Here is a 15,517-nt window from a genome sequence, read left to right as displayed (position 1 = left end):
CATTTACACGTAAAGATTAAAGAATTAGTTCGCAATTCACGTTTCGTGCGAATCGGAATTGGATTAACTCAAAGCGGCCTGACACTTTTCCTAAAGCTTAACTTTCAAACAAATAAACGTCAACGCTACTTATTCACGATCTTCAAGTTAATATTTTATGACGTTGTAAGTTTATTAAACCATTTTTACAGTTTCGACGTCAAAAAAAGGAAATGCGTCAAATAAAATGAAAGATAAAAGGAGAAGAATTTTTGGAACTGTTACTGAAGGTAATCATTGTACCTTATTGTCATTATTAAGAGTCGTTACAATTACAGGAATAATTAATATGCCTCGATACTTATTTTTTATTACGGTGTTTAGGGAAAAGTTCTTCGTTACGGATAAAGTTACGCAAGTCCCAACAATATTTTGATGGACATAATTTTGTAAAACGAGGACAGAAATCTAAATTATTAGAATGTTCATCGTTTGGAAAGGTTTATGTAACTAGAACGGTTTTGATGTAGCAATCAAGTCCTAACTTGGAACTGGGTTCTTTGCATAAACAAAGTATCATTCATCAAGCTAGTAATTATTAAAATAAGCACCGCATAAATTAAAGCTGCGTTCACACAGTACTTAAGTCTTACAAGGCTCTTGAGTAGCATTTATTCTGTGTTTTTGGACTTCAGCCGGTAACCGCTGCTTATGATTAATTCGTGGATTTCATAGAGTTTTTGTTCCATAATCAGTCTCCATCGCGCGTGCGACTCGTTGCGTGGCGGATACATTGTTAAAAGTATTAAGTGACCTACGCAAGTTCCGGGTTAAATAATTTATTGCTCATTAGACGTTTTTATTAAATTCGGTAAATCGTATTGCTATAAGACATAACTACAAAAACAAAGAATTCTAATTTAAATTTTAATATGTCCGCTCGCGTGTTCACATTAAAATGCTAATAAAGATTGAATTAACAATTCGTAGTACGTTACAATCTTGGGGTATTTCAATTAAGTAAATTTAATTTGCTGTTGCGCTGTAAGTATGGACACGATGGCTATCGGTGTTGGCGTTATGGGAAAGCTAATTAGGCCTAGGTTTGTTTTTCGTCAGAGTTGGTCCATCCATCACCGAACCACGCCCTGCCTGTTCCATTTGGCTGCCCTCTCACTCATTGTGCCGTTCTTAACGTGAAATTAATATATTTTTTACAGTTGTAATAATTACCCTTTTTATGGATTTTTACTATTTTTCTATATGATGTAAATTCTAGACTCCAGACTTGAATATTACAAAAAACGACAGTTACAAGGAAGATTCATTGTTAGCAGTGGTTTCTTTGCTCTATGACTTAGAAACACGATATGTTGGTCGATCTAACATATTATACAATATACAAATATGTAACAACGTGGTTTATATATTTTTTTTAAGTGAAGTCCCGTGTCCCCGTAGTGGGGTAAGGGGCAGATGCATTATTCATACATCTTTTTCACTGATCGATTTTCTTTAGGGACAAGTAGGTGATCAGCCTTCTGTGTCCTGCCAGACCGAGACATTTTTTTTTCTTCGTCTCCACCGGGAATCGAACCCAGGACCCCTCGGTTCTACGCTCACGCGTCAACCACTGTACCAAGGAGGAGGCGGTGAATATACATAATGTATTTATATTCACTAAAATAAAAATATCCCAAAATAATCGCAAACATAACATTAAAACTTGTTATTGTTAAACTAACAAGCCCATAAAACAGCCACCGTTTTGACAAGCTACAAAACGTTATCTACGGATATTATGTAAACAAACAGAGGTCTGATGAAATCAATTAATAGCAATAGCTCGATAATATCGCATCGTTTTGTTAGTAACTGACGCGGCATTGGCTATCTATGGGAGCCGACCAGCGTAGTGAACAACGATTTAGTTATAAAAATGTTCCCGCTGAGGGTCTATTTACAGTGGGCGGGTAATGACATTTGCATCAGCGCAGCACCTGCGTGTAGGCAAGACAGAGCCGGCTGTCGCGCGACATGTGCGACTAATTTGTTGGCAACAACGCACTCATTACGCTGTACCCCGCGACGCCTGAGGTGTCGCCTACGCCGTAATTTCACTCGTAATTCTATAAAATTGCCACACGCATGAGGAAGCCATCCCGAGATACCTTGAAGGTAATGTCAACGTTTATGTTTTCTTCGCTTGGACTGACACGTATCATGATTTATTTTCATCCTGTATCCTATAGGTCCGTACCTATATATTTTTTTTATTACTGAATGTACAGTTACGATTTCTTGTAACGATGCAACTATCAATATTTCCACAAAGAAAGTAAGAAAGACGTATACAGATAAATTATTTTCTTTCCCATTCATTGCAAAGAAAACATGACATCGAGCGAATAAGTTACATATTTATTGTGCGTAGCGAGCACGCACTTATTTTCAACCATAACTGTATATCAAAAACATGCATAACTAATTGACAACTTCTATTATGTACCTATGTATAGCAAAACGATACTGTAAAGCAAAGAGTTTTCATTATCTGCATTGAAAGGAGGGTAAAAGTTCAACCTGTCCATTCTTGTCCATCTCGTTGTTGGTGAGCTTGACCTTCTCGAAGGAGACGACCTGCTTGCGCAGCTGGTCGCCGGAGAAGGGCGAGTCGGGGTGCGGGTAGAGGCGCGCGGGCGCGGGCGGGTCCGCCTTGCCGGCCACCAGCCACGAGGAGCGGTGGTAGGCGTAGCGGTAGCGCTTGCCGTCCACCGGCACCACGTCCAGCAGCACGGCGTAGCGCGCCTCCGCGCGGCACCCGCCGAACGACACGCGAACCGTCGGGAACATGCGTCTACAAATAAAACAAAAAATAATGTAGCCGGTTATGGTACGGAAGTTTAGTATGAAATTTGATCTGCTAGTAACATGTATGATACGATCCGAGTTATACATAAATCAGATGAACCGTTAGATTTAATACCAATTTATAACAGCATAGGTAATAATAGAATCATCATCAGCAGCCCATTATATTCCCAGTGCAGGGATACGGACCTAAGGAGGCCTCCTATGAGGGTAAAGGCCTTAATGCCACCACGCTGGTTGGATTGGCAGATGTTGTGGATCTTTTTGAGCCTTCGACATGTCAGTCTCCTCACGAAGTTTTTCTTCGTCATTTCGAGCAGCGATTATGCTATGAATATGCACAGACAAATTGAATAATTCCTGCAAGCTCGCCTCGTCTCGAGCCATCAATTTATCGACTTGAAGTCCGAGGTATTCACTACTGAGCCACTACTGCTTAGTAATAGAATATAACCAATTAATATCACAAAAAATCATTAAGAGTTCTTAAAGCATTAAGGGAAATGCTGATTAAAAAGACAAAACATATGGTGTTTACAAAAACCATTAATGCATCTAAGCAAAAAAACGCCAGGGATCCAGCCACGGACGGTGACTTGTATAATTACAGGGTGAAACGCGAACTAGGAAATCAAACAAATATGATGTATTCGATTTTAATGCACCCCTAAATGGACCGAAGCGCTTCCTGCCGCCCGATGGCGATAACATCACGCCGCTGCTTATTTATAACGCAACCATTCTTTTTTTCAATTTTAAACGGTGCTCTTATAATTTTGAAGGTTAAACAAGCAATCATAGATAAGATAACGTACCCCCAAATTTGTTCGTCCACTAATATAATCGGACACTTGTCCAGGATAAACTTCCAACCATCTCGTCTATGTATTCCGTTACATGAATACGAGCCTACGATAAAACTCCTGCAGTGTATCATAAAACGCAGGAGTGAAAGAAAGAAATATTAGCGTCCATAAAACACGGACGCAGTGTCAACCTTCCAATAAGTGTAATAATAAATGCGAGAAACCTATAAAATTCTCAGAGGCAGAACCTTAACGCGACGATAAGGCACGGTGTATTGTTGGCATCGTCGAGGTGAGCGGTCATAAATAAATCGTATTAAGGTGCGTTTTGAATAGTTGATCCGTATCGTTGGCGCGGGATCGCTCGTCGTCGACAATAAGTCGCTGTCAGGCGCGTTTATGAGAGAGCGTGTGTCGCGCGCCACCCAGCTCGGCCGCCTAATGAGCTACATCCATCACGGCCTGCAATCGATCGCGATTTGAATGCCACAAACAGTTCGAAGCACTTTGATGAAATGAACTGCAAACGAAACGATTTATAACCCAAAAAGATAGACATTTTTCTGCCGTCATGCAAAACAACGACAGATAATTTGCGACTTATTCCAAATTATACCAAGTTCACAACTCATTATTTTTCCAAATAAGTTATTAATTCTAGAACTAGTCAATTTTCAACAAAATTACACAGCAACATTAACGTAGTAAACATTTAGCGATGTGTCGAATTGTAATTTGTAACATATTCAAAGTATGATTTAGGTAATATTTACTAGATACGAGAGAGATAATCGAGATTACCAAAGGATTTTGTTCTTCGTTTACCTGAGACATAATGAGTGAAGGTCATTTGAAACCAATCAACAAATTACATAAAACTGATCAGTCAAATAACATTTGAATTTATAGATATGGAATCCTAAGCCGAGCTTAACAATTTATTGTACTTTAGATCGTCAAAATGACATTTCACGCATATAGGTCGCCATGTTTTTATGTTGTTGTGATGCGATTCTACACTTCGATGTTAATATGAAAGTAGATAAAAACTACAATACTAAAAAATTATCAGTAAATTGATGATGGTTTTGCCAATGTTTCTTTAATTATAAGGCTCCCTTCTCTTTTTCAGCTTTATTATACAAAAAACTTTCTTCATTTGCTTGATAATTAAAAATTGCCTTAAAAAAATGTAACATTTGCTCATGAGTCCAGTTTTGCAAATGCATTACGAGTTGACTGTTGAAAGTTAATGAATGAGCATTCGAAATGATGTTTAATAATATCCATTTCATTAAGCAATTAGCCTTTGCATGCAAACAGTTAAAAATTATACATTTTACGGATATTAAAGTCAATAAACCTGTTGTCAGTCGACTACGAGGCTACTTTGTCTCATTTGCATAATTCATTAATAAAAAACGCTACATGATTTCCACTGATAAGCGTTATAAATAATTATTATAGAATAGTCTCACAGCCGCGTCTACGTGAATATATTCTGCAGTTGGCAAATGGATGATCAAGATAATTGACCTCAACAATAAAGCGAACTCAATAAAAATTGCTCGTGTGTAACAGTCGAGAATAAGTAATTACAGTATTTAAAAAGGTGCTTACACGAAGAGCTTGATTAATAATTACAGTAACGGACAACAGGCAGAAAAATAGAATCTATAAGAGCACAAATTCACTGCTCCTTGGCAAATGTAAATTATTTACATTTCTTTATACTGTTTGATGACGATGTGGTGAAAAAGCCGCAGCCTTGTGACAAATAAGTATGTACGAGAAGGATGTAATTTAAAGTAATTGGGAACAATTATGGGAAACCGCTTCCGGTGAGAGGCGCGAAACAGTGCCCATTCAATATTATTTGACATGCAATTGTTTTTAGTTTTTATTCTTAAATGTATACAAGATGACAATCATGATTACTCGAGCGTGATATTAATACGACTTAATACCTAGAAGCTCCATAAAAAAAACAAAAGCAAATATACCTATATTAGGAATGTCTTTGCCGTCTTTTGCATAAAAATGATTAAAAAAACTCGGATAAATTTGACCTTATAAGTTAACGGTATTTACAGATGTGCAAATAAATGTAAGTCAGATATATGTATAGCATTGAAATGTTTGACTTTAAGATACTCATCTGATGAATTTCCGTACACCTTCATTTAGACATTAAACTTATGTAGCCGTCAGTTTACTAACGAATGCATATTTTTTTATGAAAAAATAAAGGCCTAACTGTAATAAAATGGAAATACATTTTTAACACAGTTTTATACTTTTTAAATTCTTTTGAATTATACCGCGAGACTGTCGCTATTTTTTTTTAACAGTACCTGTGACAGTACCTCAATTTTATGAGACCACCTTAATTAACACATGCATACATGTAGGTACCTAGGTAGTAAAATTATCAATTCCGGAATTGCATAGTATCTATCAGAATTAATTAGATTATCAACAAAACAACATTATCGCTTAGTTAAATTGAAATGTTAACAGGAAGTATTGTATTTGCGCTCACCGATGACAATAATAAAAGAGAGTCGTTAAAAAGCCACTCGTACAGCCTAGGCTTCGTACAAAACAATTTATAGATATTTGACATAGAAATATCACTGAACGTTGATAAAGTATCTTGAATGTATTCATCAGTTATTTTACGCCAGTCGATTACATAATGTAGTTACATGGCTTATTATATTAGAAGCATGACTGGTTTCCATGAAATGTCATCCAGTTTGCGGACAGAACTCGCACGCAACTCGATATCCCGCTCACCGTTTACGATATCCCATTTGCACTCAATAATGAAAACGATTGTGACCTTTCGATAATAATTATACGCTCATCTAAAACGAGAGCACTAACAATTATACATGTAATATCTCGGAGGAGTTTATCGGTAAGTGCTGTTAGTAATGAGCGAGTGCGAATTTAATAAGGAATTAGTGTCAATGGCGGCACGTGCGGCGTGTCAACTGTGTCACTCTTGCATCGCGTTACATCGCGTTACATCGCTCGTCGCCACGCGCCCGCACATGATACCGGGCTAATCTCTCCATTCAAAATAAAATATCGAATTACCGGCAACCGATATAAATAATGATCTAAGATAATATTGTACTACGGTTAGCGGTTTGTGTAGGTTGAAAATATTATAACTGCTTAATTTCTGTCCCACAGAATAATTCACGAATGGAGCGACGGAAAGGTTTTATAAATTCAAAGTATTTACTTCACGGCCGTCACGCGAACTGTCAGCCCGTCATTGTAATAGCGGCTCAAAAATACACAAATTGACGCTTGATACGTTTCGTCGTCTCGCGGGTAATCGTGCGAAATGGAGCTCATTTTATTACTTACTTATAAAAAGGAAGGGTCTTCGACTCGTCTCGAGCTCTTTGTGTGGATGACTAACGTTTTCGCAAAATGAGCAACAATTATTTATTTCAACGATATTTTGACTTTCGAGTCGATCATTTCGACCGAGTCAGCGATCAATTTGTTGCTCGAAGACAACCTCTTCATCAGGAACTTTATTCACGGAACATGAAAAATAATGGAGACATAAATATTGTGAATAGTGACGTTTTGTAAACGAGCACAGCGCAATGTGTGTAAAGTAGCCACGCAGCAGGGAGCCGCAGTACAAGCCAACGCCTGCCTAATTAAAAATTCCTCTTTGTTTTTCCTTCAAGATTGTAGTTATTCGAGAAATGTTTGATTATTTAACGCTGCTAATATACGAGCTGGTAATGGTACATTAAAATACTAACCGGATACCTTCAACACGTTTTATTTATGTAATATTGTGAATACTTTTTCATTTCCTCCATATATGCATATGAGTTTAGTAAAAAAATAAATGGGATACGAATACAACTATTAGTAGGTACATTAATAGGTACATTATTTACGCGGAGATCACTATGGTAATCGATCATACGTTTTATGCAAAATTAAAGAAATATGTATTAGGTACCTACTTACTTAGGTATACAAAATTTCATGAATTAAATTAGAGTAATAAACTCCAATTTAATAATTTCGTACAGATGTAAAAATAAAAAGCGATAAATCATCTACAATTAACGGTTACAATTTCTTTAATTTTCATAATTAAAAACTTTATAGAACGCAACTTCAAACGAAACCCATTCTGACATTAGTAGTCATAAACGGTTTCCGATAAAAACATAACACTAATTAATGTTAAACAGCTATCATAAAGCAGTTAAATTTTAACAAGGTGCTCCTTAATACTTTATCGGCGAAATCTTACGATGGGCTCCACTATAAGACATTTCCGGTAAGCCCTTTGCCCGACTATTGTTAATACGCAACATTCGTCATAAATTACAAAGTTATGTTGAAATGTGACTGCTTAAGTGCTGATCTTGGTAATATAATTACTGACATAATTTTCTTTTATTACTGCATATAATATCGACAACGCATTTGGACTAGAGAATGAATTAACGTCATCTGTTGACTCGTAAAAAGGTTAAACGTAAGTTTATTTTTATAAATCGACACAAATCTTGGGTAGGTACATAGAGTGGTAATCCACTACCTACACATTTCATGATAATACAATGTGAATACATACGTCTGACAAACTTAAAATTTACAATCAATCTGCCTACTAAAATACCAAATAATCCCCGCATAATATAAATCATCGATACAATAAAGAAATAGCAATGGTCATCAAATAATAGATATTTTTATGGAACGGTTCAGGCGGCTATAAAAAGTAATGAATTCGTCTAATATGACACATACGAAATAAGCATAAGAATAAAAAACAGTTCATGTAATTAGGTTTATTATGAACTTAGAATTTGGAGTAAATTGTGAGTCGTCGCCGAGATTACGCTGTAATTATCTGTTTTACACGCTCTTAATGGCTTCATTCCGCTAATGACCGTCTCATCCCGTCCTTTTTGTTCATACCAACTCAGATAAATTTAAACTTTATTAAAATTATATTCGCAAGTAAGTGTTAATTAAAATGACATTTTATAACTTTGAGAGCTTGCATTGAAATAGTCCAAAGAGTAAGGAAGAAGCGGTAAATATTAATTTTACAAAAACGATTGAACAAGCTGATAAACATTTCAAACAAGAACCAACATCAAACTAACCATACAAAACAAACTTAAATAAAACAAAAATGACATTGAAATTGGATCATCCGATGAAGCGCTACAACGCTTCCGAAAGTCCTTTCCTTTAGGTTTAAGGTGTACAAGTTATTGCCGATTATAAACTGTGGAAGGAACGTAATTTAGCTGTGAAACCAGAATGTGAACATTTTATCTGGTCCGCTGTCGGCGCTTCAATTATCGCATCAGCGTAATGTAATGCGCTATAACAATATCACGCACAATTATTATAACTGCATTAGCGTCAACGTTTATTGCTAAATTGCATATAAAGGTAAACATTATTTGGCTCCAGGAAGTCTTTGTTTGGGACAGAAGGTTATGACTTATGATCAGGAATTGTAATTTGTGTAAGTAATTTTGCGTTCACCTGATATAATAATATGCAGCTGCCAATACGCTGGGATAGGAAAGTATCATAGAGATACTTTCAATCACGGCTGTAGGATGTATCTGTAGTAAAGTTTGATTTAATATTAAAATTTACTTGAATTAAGATAAGGGGATTAAACAGGCATTCAACATGGAATATAGGTCATGGCAGTATTCTTATTCGTTTAAAACATCTTTATATTATATTTTACCTTCATAATGTATTCAACAAAGTAACATATAATTAAATTGTTCACGCTAAGATTAACAATGCAAAAATACATTACATGAAATACTTAGTTACATTGTGTGGGAACGTCTATACATACATATATTTAAATACACTTTCAATAAGCTATTTAAATATTTATATATAAAAACTCAATACAAATTATAGAGTACAATATCTCGATTAGCCTCAGCGATTCAACCGTAAAACCGTCATATTACCCGACAGAGCGTAACGCAGGTGTCTTCAATCTTCGTACAAACATCGCTGATGGATATTTATACGAATACTGGTTATAAGACGTGATGTTATTCAGTATTCTTAATAGGAATTTATGTCGTAACAGATAATTTAGATCGCTAGGTTCGTCATATAAGGACACACAAGACCCACTGAAACACATTTAAGGAACAAAAGAATCTAAAGATGTTTTAGAATGATATTGTAAATTCAAATAAACAATGTAACATGTTAAAATTTGTAAACAGTAATTTTAATGTAATTGTAGATAAACAACAACTCATAACCAAACTACAAACAAGTAATATATTTATTCATAAAACCTTATCAATAACAAGCACTGAGAGTGAAAAAAAGTCGTTCCATCTCAAATTAACATATCAACCCATTAATGAACATGTTTACACGATTACCTAATAGCTCAAGATACGAATGGGCAGAAAGAGGAATTCGTCATATTCAAGTTGTGGTTACGTCAAAAGAACTACAAAGCGACATGAACGGTTGTCAACCAATGATGGATCGAGCGGAGTCTGGACCCGGTCGTTATGTTACCATTACTGATGATCGATCACCGCCGGCGGCGCCGGACACCCGACAAATTTAATTTAGACCGCTAATGCTATCGTAGATAAAGCGATTATGCATGTGCGAAATGCTTTGATTAACTTATATACGGAGACTGCGACCTATGATCCGACAAATTGTAAACATGAGAAGGACAATCTGCCAGAATGTTTATTATTGTGGAAGCAAAATCGTAAGTATGTTTTATACTTACACATAGGAAGTTTTTATGTAAGTATGCTTTTTATTTCTATCATGGCGGATGTAGCAAGTTGAACAGTTTTTATCATCATAAAGTAGTAACAAAGGTTGAATATATTTTTAGAAAAATAGTTGGAGTCTTGTTAATTAGAACATATAATATCCTCTAGTTAGATGTTATCAATATTGCCGTATCGAATGTTCCGCACGTCACGTCATCTTTCAACAGAACATGCATCCTGATCGTCGCCATTAAAACACGCAACGCCTCACATTCCATCGTATAAAATTTCACAGAATTATTCCCATCCCAGAACGGCATTGAACTCATAATACCCCGTACGTAATAATAAAACTGTAATTTTAGATTTTCTTACATTATTATTAGTTTGTAATACATGCAATAAAGAGTAGCCCCTACATTCTGGCATTTTGTACTCGCATTCCTACATAAACAGAACAATGTTTCGTTAATTCCTCGAGCTCAAGCGCGTTGACTGAGCTACATGGTACCATATAAAATTTATAACGTAATTCCGTTTTAATGAGCACAAATAACATTTACAGGTCGCTCGCGAAGTGATGTAAACTGCTTTAATTGCACCGTTGGAATTGAGCACCGAATGGCTACCGGCATCGAATCAACACCTCCTATCCGAATGGCTATATAAGCCGGCAGCGATAATTTCACTTTTATATCTAAAGTTTCCGCTTCGCGAAACAATAACGAGTGGAGGGTTTGCAAAATATGGTAAATGCTATTCACGTTTCCAGCAGACGGCGGTAGACAGGTCGGGAGTATGTATGACGAGGGTGGCGGGTGGTAAATGCAGTCGGTCGGGGTGATAACACGCGCGGGGAGGGGCGGAGGGTGCTGGGGGCAGACGTCGTCGAGGAGCGTCGGAAGCTGCGATCGATGAAGCGCGGACACGCCTCGCGCACGTCGCCGACCGCAGCCCACGCCGCAGCCTATGCTTGAATTCGATTTACACGCTAAGCCTTATTCTACAGCGTAAGCTTCGTATAAAACTTCGACGAATAATCCCTCTAAAAATAAAACCGAGAACTTACAGTTAATATATTTAATAACTGGATGACACGCATAGCACCGTTGTCAATCTATTAAGTCACGTCAGAAGACGACACATCAAGAGTATCAACTGCCACGAGCTGTCAAGAATCCGAGAAACCGACGGGCGTTTAAAACGGGTGTATTGTAGTGCCTTGTCACTGAGGTCGGTGCCTCCACTGCTACATTGATCTCTGCCGAAATCACGAACGTCCAAAAATATGGACTCAGTATCATTTAAGACTTGTACAGAACCTACATTCTATCCAATAGAAAATCTAAACAACCAACACTTTCTGTAAGTATAAAATCTATTCAAATAACTGGATTAATTAAACATATCAAAATGTTCGATCGCAATGTAATGAGAATTCCTTTAAAAAATACATATATTACCACGTTATACCTCAGTGGATTATGTACTTAATAACGTTATCAGCTTATCTGAAACTTTGACAAAACGGTTAGCTAAGAACTCGATAAGTCGACAGGGACAAAACGAACAACATATCACTCAAACGGGACAGTCAGAGAGATGAGGGTCATCTCCATGCATAAAGAAGCCTTAAAGGATACAATATAAAGCCCACAATACACGTCGATTTCAAACTTCGACTTTGTAAGTGACAAGCGCTTGGAATTCCAAATAATTTTAGGATACTGATCTATCGCCGATAACGCGCTAGAAGCGTTTGGTGACAAGTCAGACGCTTACTTGTAATCCGAGACATACTATATCTCAATTTATTGGTTATAAACTTTATCACTTCGATGTAATGATAAAAAACAACGTACGATCGTTATTGTTAATTACGCAGTTTATTTGCATTAACGGCGCTGTTGGTAACTAACAATAATTATCTATGTACATATAAGTTCTTTTATCTTGGACAGCTACTTCATAATTTATAATCACAAAGTAATAACCACGAAACTTAAACATGTTTAATGGGGCGCCTGTCAAAATTACCGCGGTGTAACGCTAATAATGAAAGCATGAAATACTTTGGGGTCGGTAGAGGCTCTTGTAACTATATTTATCCAGCCCTATGTAAAGTTCCACTCTGGTTGATAATAAGGGCTCCTTAAGCGGGGGACGGATTCGGTGGAGAGATTTATCTTGAATATCTGGAGGCCGTTTGTCAACTTAAGACTTTGGAAACACATTTTCTCTTATACTGACATTTGAATCCCGTCCGCTTTTTCTTTTTTTATGGTAATTTGTAATGTTTACATTGTGTATTATAATAATGTTAACATAAACAAAAGATAATTAAGATAAATAGCACATTATATCTAATATTACGAGTAGGTATATTCATTTTCATAATATAACTTCATATATAACAATTAATATACAATATGTAAGTTTCCAATAAGAAATATATATCTTGATTGAATTCATTGCATACATTGACATACCTACTTGGAAATTCGAAAAATTAAATAAATAAGTCAAAATTATGAAAATATCGTCAAAACATAATTCATCCGTTTGACTAATTTGATTGTACTTACAACAAAATTACCTATTGAATGCATGTGAAAATGTAGTAACACGCATATATCAGTTATAAAATCTTATCGGCACGCTATGTACCTAATTAGGACTGTTGTAATATTTATTTATAGCATATAATAATTCTCAGTGTCACCGAGTTTATTACACGAAAATGTAATCACAGAAGCAGTTAGTATTTTTAACGCAACCCGACGACATATAACGTCAAGATTAACGGTGTACTCGACTTAACAAAACTTTTATGACTGAGTAACATAAATTAAGCTGCAAAAAATATAACGAGCATTTATAAATTAAAATGTTTTTATGCGTAACAGTAGCGCCCTCGATTCTGTAACCGCTAACGAGTAATGCCGATACTATATAAAATTTTAGAGTCGTGTTTTTATGTTGAGGTGTTTATTTTTTACAGCTACTCATAGAATTACAATCAGCGATAGTGTCATGATATTTGTTGGACCGTTTGACGAGACAAGCTGCACCTGTAGAAGCACGGAGCGGTCGATTTCGGCCGAATGTTAATGAGGCGAGTCAACGTAACCCAACGCTCACCTGTCCTATATGAAATAATTTTTATTTACGCAGCCCTCCGGGGATTATGAATATCCAATGCGATATCAGTTCCATCGGTCCGCATATTATGTTACAGGTAACCTATGAAGGACCATAATTTACGCTCCGGACAAAGTTTCATCCTAGATGAAGATTATTTTTACTACCGACACCTTCAAGCGCCTATTGAGTGTTTACATTTATTTGAAATATGTTGTACTTTGTAGTTGTATACCTTCCTATTACTTGTATTGTATTTATAAATATCTCTCAACTTATTGAATGTTATGAAAATCAGTAACGTAATAATCGTACCTAGTTACGTACACGCGAGTATGTCCATTAAAATATTTCGAGTTTATTGTAAGCAATATAACATTAAGCAATGTACATTCCCATGACTTATCATGTCCGTACATACGCTTTGTGAAGGCGAGGGTCATCAATCATGAGTCCGCTCCCGGAGTGACGCCCCGTGACGAATGCCAACCCAAACACCATTGTGGCCAATGCCACCCACACTTGCTATGCGCCTGCGAAACAGGTGACAGTATCTCTCAATTATGATTTATTCGCCACAAGGTGCAAAGGTCCGAAACCCCTGCTCTACCAATTACGAAGCTCGTTCCATGTTCGCGAACTGCAAGTCATTAAAACTATAATTAACTCGTAATTATAGTATATTTGACACCTCGTAATAATTATGATCGTGTTTTATAGTGAATTATAATTGTAACGAAAATTTAAAAAATGGACGTTAAAATTCAATTTAATTTATATTAGTGTTAGTTTCTTACATAATGATTTCAAAGGATAATTTTTCATACACTATCTTATAGAAATATCATCGACAAATATTGACAGTTCTTTTCAACGACCACAATAATAGTTTTGTGACATAATTAATGGTGTGCTGCCAAGGCTTTCCTAGAAGACCTCCTACAGAGTTGTAATGCCCTGTGAAAATTAAAAGGTTGTAAAAACATTCATTTGCGCCACACACATACTTCAAAGTTTTTAAAATTTGCAGTACCTATAAATAATTTTCAGATACCTACTAGAAGTTCATTTCTCACTTCCAGATTTAATGTTTTTAATATTCGAGTTAATATTTATCAGTATACTAAATATATAAGTTCTTGTCTTCTTATCAACAATAGAAATTAAATGCACTAATGCCCATAGAAATAGGCCCTCGGCACAAGAAATTAAACAGTAATGTTTCAATTCGGTACAGGCTACAGTCGCCTCAGGGAATGAAGGTAAACGTATGTGCAATTAATTGCCTTATCGTACCAGTTTATTGATTCAGTAAGGCGATCCGTTTTAATTACCGCCATCGCTCATTTGCTGTTGATTGGCTTTAAGCAAATCCCACTTAACTAGCATCACAAAGAAACCAACCAAAACGAAAGAGTCGCGGAATTGAAAATTACGATTTTAATTAAACCCATTGCGGTCAATCTTAAATCAATATTGACACTATTGCGTAGCAAACACGTGAAATATTCAAATGTAGGTGCTCGGTAGCCGGAAATAAATTAATCAAGATTAATTTACATTCAACGACTTGATATAATTTATAGTTTACGAAGTTCGTCTATCATAAGTATTATATATACAGTTAAAACTTCACATATTGCATTGGAAGTTATGACTTGTGTGTATAATTTAATGCTGTATAGCAAGACGTGAAAGTTAATTGTGAAGCATATGTCGCCGGAGAGCTATTATAGCTAATTGACAGTCGACACACGGCCTATGTTTACTACTGCATTTGTCACCCTTTGCCTAATTATATATTATGCTTCAATACACATAACCCTTTCTCTTAATAAGATAAATATAAATAACTGACTTAAAGTCTATAACTCTCATAAAAGATTCGAACGTTTTAAAACTGTAAAATGTTACGAACAG

General features: G+C 36.0%; 1 protein-coding gene across 1 annotated transcript in view; it reads right to left on the bottom strand.

The window, feature by feature from the left end:
* Positions 1–15,517, bottom strand: part of LOC149910297 (T-box transcription factor TBX20-like) — a 59,073-nt gene that overhangs the window by 22,155 nt on the left and 21,401 nt on the right. The window contains exon 4 of the mRNA XM_090112191.1: positions 2,563–2,836. Within this exon, the coding sequence (XP_089968317.1) occupies positions 2,563–2,836 (274 nt within the window). The remainder of the gene's footprint in view (positions 1–2,562; positions 2,837–15,517) is intronic.

The sequence above is a fragment of the Colias eurytheme genome, chromosome 2 (genome assembly GCF_061535395.1).
Source record: "Colias eurytheme isolate Ceu_HAF_F1 chromosome 2, ilColEury1 Martin Lab GWU primary, whole genome shotgun sequence".
NCBI lineage: Eukaryota > Metazoa > Arthropoda > Insecta > Lepidoptera > Pieridae > Colias > Colias eurytheme.
Note: the sequence above shows the minus strand (reverse complement) of the source record. Positions and strands in the feature narration are given on the sequence as shown.